Source organism: Akanthomyces muscarius (genome assembly GCF_028009165.1).
Source record: "Akanthomyces muscarius strain Ve6 chromosome Unknown contig_11, whole genome shotgun sequence".
NCBI lineage: Eukaryota > Fungi > Ascomycota > Sordariomycetes > Hypocreales > Cordycipitaceae > Akanthomyces > Akanthomyces muscarius.
In genome coordinates this window covers 29680-43977 of record NW_026611614.1, presented here as the reverse complement: position 1 = coordinate 43977, position 14298 = coordinate 29680, and the positions used below count along the sequence as shown (strand labels likewise).

Below are 14298 nucleotides of genomic sequence, written 5' to 3'. Positions count from 1 at the left end.
ATGGCATATGTCTGTCTGAATCGATACCCGTCAGCGGGATCACGATGATGCCGGCGTTATGCGCCCGCGGTCGCACCCGCGGACGCGTTGCGCCAGCAACTTTTGTCTCCTGGTCTTTGTACGGGGACCAGCGGGAGCCCTGCTATCAGTGGCGTATATCGCCGAACACAAAGGAAATGGATGGTGGTTTTACGAGTAGCGTCAACTACTCGGGCTGTATACTGTATAGAGCGCGCCACGCTTGTATATCCTACTTGGTGCTATATGCGTTTATTGATCTTCGAATAATAGAAGTCGGTAATGCGCACGTACACCTTGTAGGATCTACCGAGGAATTTTCCTATCGCCGTCTCTGGGTCGGGGTCTAGCCGAACCCGGAGATGGCCAGGGACTTTCCTGTAGTAGAAAAGATGGGTAGGCGACTTTTGGCGCCCGTAAGGGCACTCTAGCGGCGCCTGTCCTGGGTGGAATCTCTCGTGGTATTCCGTAAAGTCACCGTGTTTTGATCGCGCAGTCAGAAGATAGCCGAGCAGGCGGCGGGGAAGGCTGAGTTCTGGTAGTTTCTTCAGCTCGGCACTGAGCCCAAGCTTTAGGTACTCCGTTCTCTCAACCGATGCCCACCAAGCTCGGTGATCGACTGCTATCTGCTTCTTCATCTGTCTTTTCCTATACGAGACAGATGGCAAGTGTTCATCAGTGGGGAGCGTAGCGCCATGCTTCGCAAGTTGGTGCCCCGAGGCAAGCCCAAGCTCGTCCGGGCCTTCCTCAGGGTCAGAACGGCATCAATTCTACCCATTCCCGTTCCGCCCTTGCCCACCAGTTTTGAAACGACAAAGACTAATAGCAACCATAAAAACTCGTTTTCTGTGGGCTGAACGGGAACAGTATATTAGCACATGGGACAAGATAGCGACAATGGCAAGGGCATCACCCGATTAACGGCGTATATCTACTATCTTCGCCCTCTCTGCTCCTGCCCACTAAATTTGTTATGTAAGTGTTCACCCGTGATACCGATTTCGGGTTGGTTTGCAAAGTAAGTAGATACTAAATTAAAGAACGTCAGGTAATATATTAACACATAAGAATATTATATAGCTGCACATCTATATGGTAAATTAGTCTAATGTTATTGAGCGCCGTTGTTGCATAAAAGGCACTGTGCACTAACTGGCATCTTTGCGGTTAGGCGCGCTGTCACAGGACCTTGAGCTCTAGTTAACTAAACGTCGCGCTCGCCCGCCTCGGCCGACGTCACTGTTTCGCGATTCATCGGCCACCGGGCATCGGCCACCGGGCTAAAAGTTAAGAAAACGGCGAACATCTCCCCAACCACGCGACAATTACACACGACAAACACTACGGACCTAGTTGCCCCTGGAATACTCTTCCTGTCACCATCTTCCAACTGTAGCAGTACAAACAGTAGTAGTAAGAATTTGTTAGGAAAGTTTTTGGTGACGAGGCTTGGCTCGAAAGATGCGCCGTCATCATTAAGCCGACGCAGGGGGGCGGCGATCAATACTGGGGCCATCCATCCCACATTAAAGTAAGTTTTAAACTTGAAGCTTGTGCGTTATACGAATAAGCAACCGTCGCGGCCAAGGTGGCAATAAATCAGGAATGCCAAACTTCTTTCCTTCTAGGCAAAGGTGTAGTCCTACAAACTATCACGATGCGCTATCGAGTTGATAATCTATGCTAATAATCCTTTATGTGCTATACACCTATTTTATCAAGGGCATGTATCTCGCTATTGGTTTACGAGGATAAGTAGATAGATCTATTTAGCTTTTATGCCGCTTGAACCTCCCTATATCTATATTATAAGATACCGCAATCTCCGTATCATTGTTCATCTCCCGCCTCCTCTTTAGTGAACCACCCTTTACCTCTTTCCCGCCGCTGGTGCCGCATGCGCTGGAATGCGGAGGAAGCGACGGCGGCGTATCGGAAAGTATAGGCACCCCCCACCCCTCCTCTTCCGGCATGGTACTGTTGCTCGCAGAAAGTAGAGGAAGCCAATTAGGTTGCGTGGGGGGATTCAGTTGATTATCAGGCGTATCCGCACCCACGATAGGGCCACCGCCGACACCACCGCGACCAACGGCGCGGGGACCCTGCCACGACGGTGAGGCCTCGGGGCTCGCGTCCCAAACCGCCGACAGGGGCGCACCGGAAAGTATAGGTACCCCCCACCCCTCCCCTTCCGGCGTGGTGTTGCTGCTCGCGGAAAGTGGAGGAGGCGACGAGGGCATACAGTCCAGTAGAAGCCAATTGGGCTGGGTGGAGGGGTCCAGTTCATCATCAGGCGTCTCCGCGCCCACGACACCGCCGATACCACCGTGACCGTTGGCGCGGGGGCCTTGCCACGACGGCGAGGCCTCTGGGTCCGTCTCCCAAAACGACGACGGCGCCGAACTATCGAGCCCACCGGCCCAGCGCTTCGGGCGCGGCACCAGACATTTGAGAGGGAGGGGGTGCCCTCGCGCCTGTCTTTTTGAGAGTTTAAGGAGCTTCCTGAAGAGGGTTATGGTGTCGAGGGGGTTGGAGTAGCGGGGGCGGCGAGGCCGCTGTTTTTTGGTAGTCATATCTGCGGTTAGGTCTGAGTGTATTCCTGCGCCCGCATATGTTTCGGTTCGTTTTCGGGGTCGCAGCATCGGGTCTTGCGGCGTAGCAGGCGGACTTGACGATGTCTTGCGCGTGCAAGACGGACCGGACGATGACTGGGAGGTGCAAGGCGAACCGGACAATGTTTTGGGCGTTTGGCCGTCGGCGGGCCCTATGTAGAGAGCTTCGGTCGGTATATCGAGCGTTGTGCGCTTCCCCCACGTTGGCGGCATCGCATTCGTGTGCGGAGACGCCAGCGATGGCAGCGATGGTGTCAACTCGCGGCGCGGCGGCTCATCGGGAACGTCGGCCATTGCAATGGTTGATTGGGTACGCCCCACTAAAGGACGCGACGGCGCGCGTTATATCGTGGTCGGGGAAGCCTGCGATATGGGGGAGCCTAGGTACTATTGACGGGGAAGTGAGCCTCACTTCGCGCAGATTTTTGGTGCAAGTGGGGTAAAAGGGTCAGGGTTTTTGACACAAAGCTCTTGGGACAGATGGCGGGTCAGGGTTTAATCGGGGTCAGAGTAGGGGTCAGAGTAGGGGTCAGAGTTACGATCCGGGGTCAGGGTTCAGGAAAAAAAAAAGCGGACGTTCGACGGCGCGGGTCTGGGTTCAAAACGCGGGTCAGGGTTCAAAAAGCGCGGGTCAGGGTTCAAAAACGCGGGTCAGGGTTCAACAACAAAGCGCTGAGAGTGAACCGCGAAAAGGGGAGATCGTAGATCGTAAAGGTCAAGGCGTAAAGGGCGTGGACTTTTCTAAATTCCACACAGCAAATATAGCGACAGCAAACGAAACCCAGAAGAAGGGAGACGACCATGGATCAACACATCCAAATCAACAGAGACTATAATTTAGTCGTGTGTATACGATGTAAGCGTGCGCTCACACCAGGCCAAGGCGTATTTGATCATTTACGACACACACACCGTCTAGCCGGGACAGAGCTCAAGACGATTCAAGAGTATCTCGCACTTAGCACGGCTAACGACCCCAAGACGAGCCCACTACCGCGCAATGGAGGGCCACGCCAGCCCGTGATCCCGGTCGAGAGAGGGTTCCAGTGTCAAGGGTGCCCATTCATCACAACATCCGAAAAGAACGCCAATCTTCACTGGAAGAGCACAGGCCACACCACCCCAGGCCCACGCTATCGGACAGTGCAGGTGCAGTCGTGGATGGGTGGACGCTATGCACGGTACTGGATTGTTGGGCATTCTGGCTACGACATAGGCGATAGCGACACATCAGAGCGAGGGAGCGAGGAGCGGCCGCCGAGCATGCTAGACACGATTGTCGAGGCCAGCGCGAAACGAGTATACGAGGCGAATACACAATGGCGCCGCGCCGGCCAAGCGATCCAGGGCGCCGACTACGATAACGAGTTTATAAAAGATATGGGCTGGGTCGAGTTTACAGAGGGAAAAGACCGTGCGGTGATTGCCAAAGCGACATGCTGGGTCCGCAGCAAAGAGATGGACGTGAACACAGCAGACGAACCGGCTGAGCAAGGGGCACAGTTGGCGATGCTATGCGAGAGCATCATCAGGGTGATGCAACAGTGCGTACCACGGATCCGGGCTGTGCCAAAGGCTATCCGGCAGCGGGTACACGGCATAGAGGAAGGCAAAGGCAACCCGACGCCGTTTAAGATGCATGCAGGCGAAAACACGCTTCACAAATACGGCATTATACTGCAGCGCTATATATGTTTCTGCTGGCGGGCGTTCCGGCTGGGTCAGGATGAGGCGCGCGACCGGTTAGGTATGCGCTTCACAGACGAGCAATGGGGCTTGCTATGTGATGTGCACCAAGCACTACAAGAGCGAGAGGATGCGGACGACAGCGGTATCGGCAACTGCAACAGCTCTGACAGCTCGGAAGGCGGCATCCACAGCGATCCATACGCTGGTGACACATACGATGATAGAGCGTACAACAGCGACATAAACGAGAGTCCCACGGCAGAGCGACAGAGTATACCACCACGCAGCGAATACCAAGCGCAAAGCTATGAGCCACTAGACACAGCTCTCTTCCAGTTCATAATGGCATCCGTCAAGGTCAAGGTGGGCGGGGCATTATACACGAACGCGCTGCTGTGCTTCTTCGCAGCCATGGCGATCCGGACGGGCGGCGGAGGGTTCCAGCCCGCGGGGCTCTTCTCCGGGATGGTGGCCGCCATGTTATGGGTGCTTCGACTGTTCTTTCTTGAGGATGCGTTCCGGGACATGCCGCTAGACGCTGAGGAGATTCCCGTGGAGAAGATGGAGCAGTTCGCGACGCAGCACGCTGCATGGCTCTGCGTGGACCGCTTCACTGTGGTTAATACCATGATCAACTGGATGGCATACGCGAAAGGGCACCGTAATAAGACGCTAGCAACGGCGAGCGTGCGGTGGACTGACGACAACGAGACGCTCATCCACAACGGCGAGCATCTTCGCATCCACGAGTTTCAACGGGCCGCGTGCCGGCTGCAGCTAGGCGTTGACCGTCTCGCTAACACACTCTTCGGCGGCCAGTGGGGGACCATCGGGCCGAACATAGACCTGCAGGGCATCAAGGACGACACGACATTTCTCGGTGCCGGCGAGTCCTTCGCGACGAATAAGGCCAATGCGTGGCTACGCTCCGGGGCACGTCTGGCCATCCAGGCATCGCAGTCAGCACTGTTCGACGCCCGACTGAACTAGTGGAAGCGCAAGGGCGTGACGAAGTGGCTCAGCCAGCTACGACGTTTGAAGGAACTGCTCATAGTGATGGGCCACGTGTGGCTCGGCATGCCAGGGCGCGGGCCCGAGGTGACGACCATGCGGCACTGCGACGGGCTGCAGGTGATGCGAAATGTTTTTCTGTACAACGGGCACGTCATGGTGGTCACGGACCGGGACAAGGCCAAGTCTATCCGCGATATGGGACGCAAGGTGGCACGGTTCTTGCCAGACACGATGGGCCGGGTGTTCGTGGCGTATATCGCGTGGCTGCTGCCGGCGGAGGAGGTTCTCGAGCAGGCGCTCGAGCTTCCCGCCACGCCCCAAGCTAACAAGGAGTTTATGTGGCGGCATGGAAAGTCGGCGCGGTGGAACACAGAGAAGCTGAGCGCGCTGTTGCAGCGAGAGATGGGCACGGCGGTCGGCGTGCGGCTCGGCGTGGCGCGGTACCGTATCATGGTGATTGAGATGGGCCGCATCGTGCAGGGGCTGCAGCTCGCGGAGATGGAGAGGCGTATCGAGGACGAGAACAATGAGGGTTTCGAGGTGGATGAGTTATCTGGCGAGCTCCTCCACGTCGGCGGAAGCTGGAACATCGTGTGGGATCTGCAGAGCACGCACAGCACACGGACAGCCCGACAGCACTATGCTGTGCACATCGGCATGCCGGGCCACCTGACACCGACGCTGCTGCGCAACTTTCACGAGGTCAGCCGGCTATGGCACGCGTTTCTACACAAGGGCACGCCGCTACAGCCGTGGGGCAGGAGAGCGCAGACAGAGCGGGATAGCGGCACGGAGGACACGGCGGTGGAGACGGGCGATAGTGAGGCCGAAGCTCTCGTGGCTCTACAGGCGCTCGAGGGCGAGGCGGCAACGTGGCGCTCGCATAAGCAGAAAGAGTGCATGCACGCGATTCTACGGCTACAGGGCGCGCAGCATCTAATCTGCGTGTTACCGACTGGGGCGGGTAAGAGCAACTTGTTTATGGCGCCGGCGGTGATGGCAGGTCGGGGCACGACCGTCGTTATCGTGCCGTTCTCCACGCTTATTGACGATCTTGTCGGGCGAGCCAGGGAGAAGGGCGTGGACGCGATCCAATTCCGTAGCAGCGAGGTGGTCACGCGAGAGGCGATGCCATACGTGCCGCGGCTTGTGTTTGTGAGTGCTGACACGGCTGTCGCTGAGGACGAGCTCTTTATGGCATATGTGGACAGGCTCGCGCACGGCGGGCACCTGCAGCGTATCTTTGTCGACGAGGCACACGTGGCGATCACAGACTCATCGTACAGGGAAGCGCTTACGAAGCTCAAGGAGCTGCATCGCTTCACACGGCCCATGGTGATGCTCACGGCGACGCTCATGAAGACTATGGAGCGAGACTTCCGCGCGATGGTTCTACTACCCAACGCAGCCATTATACGCGACCGAACGACAAAGACGAACGCACGATACGAGTTTATACAAGTCGGGAGGAAGGAGGGCGCAGTAGAGAAGGCGACGGTCCAGTTTATCAGGCAGGCGATGGCGTCTATAGCAAGCCAGGAGAAATGCGTGGTGTACTGCAAATCTATTGCCGACTGCCGCGCTATCGCAGAGGAGCTAGGCTGTCTCTGCCACCATAGCGAGATGAGCGACGCGGAGCGGAAGGGAGTCATCGCGCTCTGGCTGTCGGGTCAGGCGAGCCCCGTGATAGCCGCCACGACTGGGCTCGGCACCGGCGTGAACTATGGCGGGATCGTGGTCATCGTACACCAGGGCATACCATATGGACTCGTCGACTATATACAACAAACCGGGCGAGGCGCGCGGCAGGACGGCCAGACGGTGCAGTGTATTGTCATCTATGACGGGGTGCGGCCGTTTGAGGCCAAGGGCATCACCAGCGTGTCACTTAGGAACCAGCACGCGATGTGGACGGTGGCAACTGCGCCCGGCTGTGTCCGTGAGCAGATTGCGATGATCATGGACGGCGTGCTAGGTGAGTGCTGTGGTGATGTAGACGGCGCGGTGCCATGCTACCAGTGTGCACCACGCTACGTGGCAGAGGCAGGGAGGGGTTGGCAGGACACGAGACGGGAGGACGCGCCCGTGGCGGTCAGGGGTAGGGACGTAGGCACAGACGCTCTTGCACGGCGGGCTGATACGGAGGAGACCCGCGCCCGGGGCCACGCCGCCAACGCGAGTGTGTTCCAGGAAGACGTTCGAGCTCGAACCGCAGACGAGCGCATGGCTCGACAGTGGCTAGAGGAGGTCAAAGACTCGTGCGCTGCATGTTATATCAAGGCTTTCTTAGTAGAAGAGGGCGGTCTAGACAGACACGGCGTAGACTATGGCCAGGACGTGGGCGCACACGAGGCGCTCGGGGCAGCATGTCCCGCGCTGCATTCGGGGATGGTCTCGCACCGGGTATTCCGAGCGAGACTCCGGTTCGCCGCGCACTCCTGCTGCTTCACCTGCAAGCTGCCACTTGATTGGTGCGCGCAGGCTAAAGCAGACAGGGGTGAGAGGGATCGATGTGTGTACGCGGACAAGGTGCTGCCTGTAATATTGGTGGCGGCCAGCATAACGCGCCAGGCGGCATGGATACGCGACGAGTTCGCGATTGATCTGAGCGACGAGGCGGCGTTCGTACAATGGCTTGCTGGCCGACAAAGATTCATGGATACGAGAGGGACAAACATGCATATGTTATGGGTGAGGATTCTGCGTAAAGCTTACGGACCACAGATGCGTGTCGCGGGATTGTAGGTTCATGTTTAGGTTGGATTTTTAAAGTCAGTTATTTTAGCGTGCGCAGGGCTTGTTATGCGTGACTGCTTTACGCTCTAGAACGTAAGGCTAGTAGTGTGTCATCTACACATGCAAACGAGATAAATACAATAGAGAAGTCGGAAAACGACGTTAAACTACTACTCTCTGCTAGGAAGTATAAAATTTGTATTGCAATACTGTATATCTGTCGTTATAGCGGTGCATTCGCTCTACTATATGCTGTTGTCGCAGTATAGGGTAGGGTTGGTTGGCCCAAAGGTGACGGGTGGGTTCGTACACAGAGCACAAGCAGGGGCATACCGGGTGAAGGTAGAATAGACTAGCCAGGGGAACGCGCTCAGGGGTTAGGGCTTGAAGCGGCGACTGTTGTCTTAGGGTTGGCTTTATCTAGTATATGATGCTGAACCGTGTGTGTTGGTACTATGTGGGCGTAGTACAGCACAGCATCACCATGCGCGCGATAGAAGGCGACTTGGAGCCACTCTACCCGTTTCTCCACGATACGGCGTACCCATTTCTATTCTGCCGGCTCTGCCAGTACGCCGTGCTCGTGCCATCTATCACTGACCATATAAAGGATGTGCACAATAGCATACCGATAAGGCAACGCCGTGTGGTGCGAAAGGTCGCGAGCCGACTCCCCGGAATGTACCAGTCGAAAGAGGATGCAAAGCATTTCCAGCTACCCAATCGACATAACGCCCCCATTCCACACATACGTCCACCAGAACGTAACGGACGGCAATGCTTGGACTGCCAGTGGATCACCACGAGCAGGCTACGCGCGCGGATGCACACACACGGGCCAGTCGGCAGCTTGTTCAACGAATCGAGGTGGCGGAAAGGCGTGTGGTGTCAGCAGCTCTTCGCGCGAGGCTCCCGCAGTGTGTGGTTTGAAGTTGCGCCAGAGCAGAGCTCCGATACTCTGCCCGGCCCAGACCAGAGCAGTATCGTGGAGGACAACGGTTCGTCACTCCAAGGACTGCGCCCAGGTAAAGACTCATTCATCACAGGCCAACACGACGTCAGAAGCCAAGAGGGCGAGCACGCATCCAGTCCAGCAGACACCCCGAGCACAAACACGGCCGAGAATACCGCTATAGACAAGCCAGATCATCATACTAGCAAGATAGAGCCGATCTCAAGAGAGACGCGGCCCGAGGTCAACACAGCGCCGCACGTCGACGCGAGCTGGATCGCCATACAGACGCTCAGCGTACCATGTGTGCTATGCACCGTACGGACATTCCGGGTCCGCTGCACGCAGGACACGGAGGGCCCAGGCACAGGGAGGGCAGAGGCGCCCAGACAGAGCTTGGACGACGAACCGCGTTGTGGCCGGTGTGGACTCCGCCAGGACTGGGACAGCGTGGATGTGGACGCGTCTGGGTTTCCAGATGAGCGGCTACGCAGCGAGGATCTCGTATACTGGGCTCGCATCGCGGCGCTATGGATTCACATGGGCTCGTCCGGCGCGCAGACGTCTGGGTTCACGCCGGAGAAGCTTGCGGGGGCATGTCTACGTCTTACGGCGGGCACGGTGGGCACAACGGGCAACGGACTGGCGCACACAGCACGCACACACACAACACACACACACACAACCTACACGCCACACTATCGCTCTAGTTGTGCTCAGCAGGACTTGGTGTTTGACACACCGCCCGAGCGGCTAGAGGCATTTCAAACACCACAAGCAAGGACGGCCATAGTACAACATGGGCAGATCACACCACCTGACGAGGCCGACTTTGGGTTTGATGTGTTTGAGGAGGATGATATCCCACCACTGCTAGCGGAGCCCGACTTGGCGATCAAGGCGGCCGCAGTAGGTGCGCTGCGAAAGCGAGCAGGCACAGACACCACCAATCCATCTCAGCGGAAGATGGCGAAGAAGGGCTCGGAGCATCGTCCGGTACCCATCTACAGCAGTCCACTCGCAGAGCAGAGCAAGCTTCGTATTCCGGTGATGGACAATATGTCTCTCTTCCACGACGGTGTTGCTCAAGAGACTGAGTGGAGGGAGGGTGGTGTGTGGCACGCAGAGATCAGTCCGTGGGAGCAGGACGCGTATCAAACGTGGCTGGAGGGCTACCAGACAGGGGACAACCGCAGCAGGGCCACAGCGTTCCGGCGACTTCACAGCAGCTGGCGTGGGCGATGCGCCGTATGCTGGTTCTCCCCCGAGGCTCGTCCGCCCCATGCGACAGCACCACACACAGCCGACGCATGTCCACGCCGAGGCAGCCGCCCATGGGCGCTGGCGAGGATGCACGAGGAGCTCATACGGGATCTCGTGCTGACGAAGGAGCTGGCAGGGGCAGGGCAGCATGGCTGGGAGATTGGGTCGGGTTGTTGGCGGTGCGGTCTACCAGCATGGCGGTGCGAGAGCTTTGAGCATATACCGGGTCGTTTTTTCCGACCCAGGGTGCCGGAGGGTTCATGTCAGGACGAGAGGCTACTACGGCACGTGGCAGCTAGCGTACTAGCCAGGTCCCGCGTTGGCGCTGCTTGCGTGGTGGCCCGGGTGAAGATCAGCTGGGCGATGGAGAGGACCGATCTGGCGAGCCGCGAGGGGATTGCGTGGCTGCAGGACAATACGGACTGGACCAAGCCAGAATGCAGCTTTTTCGCGTTGCTAGTTTTCGAGCTGGAGAGGTTTGGGCAGATTATGCGGACATGTCTTTTGTAGCGCGTCGTGGCGGCCATCCAATAGGGGCAAGACCCACCGGCGCGCATAGGTTCGTAGAATCAATCACAGCCATATAGTGTGATGGCGAATACACGCCCAACAATATTCCCCACGTCTATCCAGCCATCAACTATCAGCATGTCCGCGCCAGAGCCGGCGGCCGCTGCCCAGGAAAAAGAGATTGCGCCAGGCGTAACCGAGGAGGACATATGGCCGTACATCTACGACAAGGCATACCCATTTGTGTTCTGCTCACTATGTAAGACGGCGATCTTGGTGTCATCCGGACGAAGCCATATTCGCGGACAGCATTTCGAGGCCATCACAGAAATGCAGCGGAACCGAGCAGCATACACACTGTGCCAGCTGCCAGGCATGTTTCAAACGGAGGCGGAACTGGCCAAGTACACGATACCAGTGTCTGTACGGAAGGCGATTCCGTATCTAGAAGCACCCACCGCCAAACTAAAATGCAGCCGCTGTAGCCACGCATGTGGGAATGCGAGGAATATGCAGCTGCACTGTCGGGAGGTGCATGGACTTCTCAGCGAGCGGCGGATGGGCGCACCAACCAAGGCCAGCAGGGGGCGTCCGTTTCGGGTGCCATGGCGAGAGGGTGTTCGATGCCAGCGATTTTCCCGGAGGAGAAAGCTTCGGCAGTGGTTTGAGGTGTGTGATGACAGAACGATTCTTGGAGACTAGGGTTCAGGGTTAGGGATCTATGAATTTAGTTACGGGTTTGTCGTGAGAGTCGGAAGACGGCAGAATTTATGTTGGGGTTACCAAGTCGTAGTAGCCCAGGGTTAGACCCAAACGGGTTAGGGTTAGGGTTGGGTTATAAACAGTTTCGCCATAAGAATGCCCAGGTTGGGTTAATGCCACCCGGCCGAAAAGGGAAGCCAATATCGGAAGGAAGGTGTCGTTGGGCCAAGATATCCCGAGTAGGTATTCGTCGTTGATTAAAGCCAAAGTAGAGATAGACACGTGTGCGAAGGGCACAAGCAGGCCCATGTCAGGGGTGAAATATGGATAGAGGAATGGAAAAGCAGCCGAGCAGACACCAGCAGCCCCCCCCAAGAAAACAACAAGAAAGTCGGGGTTAAGAAAGAGTACAATAGGGTTATACAAGTAGGGTTATACGGGGCCAAAGGCGGAAATAGTTAGATTCAGAGCTCAGAGGGTGTAGGGTTCAAAACAGGGTTAAGCAGCCAAGGCAAACCAAACCAAACCAGGCCAAGCCAAACGATAGCATACCAGGTCAGACCAGACCAAACCAAACCAGGTCAGACCGAGTCAACCCAAGTGCAGGATGGGCCCAACGGGGGAACAATCCAAGCGTATATACGGGAAGGAAACAGCACAACGCAGACGAAACAGAGACCCAACACAGAACCGACATAAAACGCGGCAAGCAAGGCAGAGAAAAGAAAAGCGAGCGCAATCCGGAAGGCCGATCCGTAAGCCGTCCGCAGCCAAGAGGCGCAGCGGGCACCGTACCCCAAGGGACATCCATCAAGGGTTAGGGTTGGCGGTTCCAGGGTTAGTCCAGAAACAGGTAGAAAGGGTCCCAAACAGCCCAGACAGGCGGAGCAAGCCGAACAACCAATATAGATGCACTAACAGAGAGGGTCGAAAGAAGCCAAAGCCGGGGTAGCAGAACAAACCATAGAGATAAAACAAAGCATCCAGACAACACATAGCACAAACAGCACAAAGCATCCAAACCAAACAGCCATCCAAAATGAAACAAACCGAACAAGCCAATGAAGCCAAGTACGCGCAGCAATACCCACGAGGCCCAACAAACCAAACAACCCGATAAAGCCAAGTACGCGCAGCAATACCCGCGAGGCCCGGCAAACCAAACAAGCCAATGAAGCCAAGTACGCGCAGCAATAGGGTTAGGGTTAGACACTGTAAATTGAGTTATCTAAGCTAGCTCGCTCGGGAATTTTCTAATAATACATTTAGAGAAAGTAATAGTAAAGAAAGAAAGTAAAAAGGAGAGTGTCCTAAGAAAGAGAGTATAGGGTAGGTAGTATAGGGTAGGAGGTAGTGTAGGGTAGGTGGAGGGAGGGTGCTAGAATATGTGTTCTAGCTGTGGAAGGTGCTAAGATGTGTGTTCTAGCTGATAGAGGCGCTAGAGTGTGTGTTCTAGCTGCTTGAGGCGCTAGAGTGTGTGTTCTAGCTAATAGAGGGCGCTAGATTAGGGGGCGGTTTGGGGTCGGGTTAGACAGTTGGATAGCAAATAGAAAAAAACTTGGCAGAAAAAAAAGTGAAGTGACTAGCAAGAGTAAGAGCAAGAGGTGGGAACAGCGAACGGGCGGTAAGGATGCACGCTCTAAAAAGTTGATAGCTGACTGTAGCAGATTGTAATGGACATTTTGGTCGGCTCTACGAAGATTTTAGACTGCAAATCAGTGGTATTCCGGATTGCGCATGCCATCTTCCTGTTAACGTGCGGTAGGATGGAGCAGAAGCAGATCTGGCTCGAGACGACGCAGATATCAAGCTGCGATACGGCACGGGCCGCAGCGTTACACATCCCGGCTCCTAACGAGCGCGTTTTCCCCACCAAGGGCAAGGCAGCCAATGCAGACCATGGAAATGGATGGTCGGTACCCCTGTCAAAGCCACAGTACCTCCCGTTGGTCGAAATGCTCGGTCGGACCCCTTGTCCATAGCTCAGCCTCGTGTGATTGTGACGGCCATGTGTAAACAAAGAAGAGATGATCTGTTCAACTGCGACGCGTTACCACACTGCACCCGCTCGTTCTTTGTACGGCGAGTGTACAGGCGCAGAATAGGGGGTGGAAAGAGACAACAATGGCCAAGCGGTGGTGTCGTCGCACATTCTTTCCTGTCTGCGCCCAGGGGCTCTACCCTAGATAGAAGGATGCGGTTGCAATAGGACCCAACACAGCTATCTCTATGCTCTCTTGCTATAATAATAACCAAGTTTGAAAATAAAACGTGTATACAGGTACCCAACTACGTGATTTGAAGGATTGCCATGACGCGGCGAAAAGTGAGTCTCACCTCCGAAGAGCAACAACTTCGGCGGGAATTGGAGAGACAGCGGTCACTCCGTCGACGACAAGCCGCCACCCAAGCAAGACGAGACCAAACCATTGCCGAGGTGGCGCAAGAACCTGCCATCAGCATTATAGACACAGTCGATCATGCTGAAGAGCAGATCAGAGACAACGCGGCGTCAACACATGCCGGACAAGACAATGTCCTAGACACCGACGATGGTCAACGGCAAGACCAACAAAGCCGTTCGAAGGATCAACTTCAAAAGTCATGCGAGACATATGGTCTTCATAGTGCTGCTTTAGGCCGCGTTGAAGCACCTGACTTGACGAGGCAGAGTCCACCATGTCTGACAGCACCCGAGCAACGATACAACCTCCGTGAGCGCAAGAGCCCTACGCCGAACGCCTTCCTCTCAGACCAAACAACGAAAGTCTCAAGAGAGCACGAGAAAACAACGGTGAAGAG

General features: G+C 56.0%; 4 protein-coding genes across 4 annotated transcripts; 3 read left to right on the top strand and 1 right to left on the bottom strand.

Annotated features, from left to right (window-relative positions):
- Positions 1 to 1787: 1787 nt before the first annotated feature.
- LMH87_007543 (uncharacterized protein) lies at positions 1788 to 2924 on the bottom strand (the record flags this gene model as incomplete). Its single annotated transcript, XM_056199439.1, has 1 exon — positions 1788 to 2924. One exon carries the CDS (start codon positions 2922 to 2924, stop codon positions 1788 to 1790), a length of 1137 nt encoding a protein of 378 aa, XP_056057888.1.
- Positions 2925 to 3791: 867 nt separating this feature from the next.
- LMH87_007542 (uncharacterized protein) lies at positions 3792 to 5309 on the top strand (the record flags this gene model as incomplete). Its single annotated transcript, XM_056199438.1, has 1 exon — positions 3792 to 5309. One exon carries the CDS (start codon positions 3792 to 3794, stop codon positions 5307 to 5309), a length of 1518 nt encoding a protein of 505 aa, XP_056057887.1.
- A 66-nt stretch (positions 5310 to 5375) lies between these two features.
- Positions 5376 to 8078, top strand: LMH87_007541 (uncharacterized protein; the record flags this gene model as incomplete). The annotated part of the gene is made up of 1 exon (XM_056199437.1): positions 5376 to 8078. One exon carries the CDS (start codon positions 5376 to 5378, stop codon positions 8076 to 8078), a length of 2703 nt encoding a protein of 900 aa, XP_056057886.1.
- An 814-nt stretch (positions 8079 to 8892) lies between these two features.
- Positions 8893 to 10405, top strand: LMH87_007540 (uncharacterized protein; the record flags this gene model as incomplete). The annotated part of the gene is made up of 3 exons (XM_056199436.1): positions 8893 to 9067; positions 9116 to 10153; positions 10218 to 10405. The coding sequence occupies 3 exons, from the start codon at positions 8893 to 8895 to the stop codon at positions 10403 to 10405; spliced, it is 1401 nt and encodes a 466-aa protein (XP_056057885.1).
- Between the last annotated feature and the right edge of the window lie 3893 nt (positions 10406 to 14298).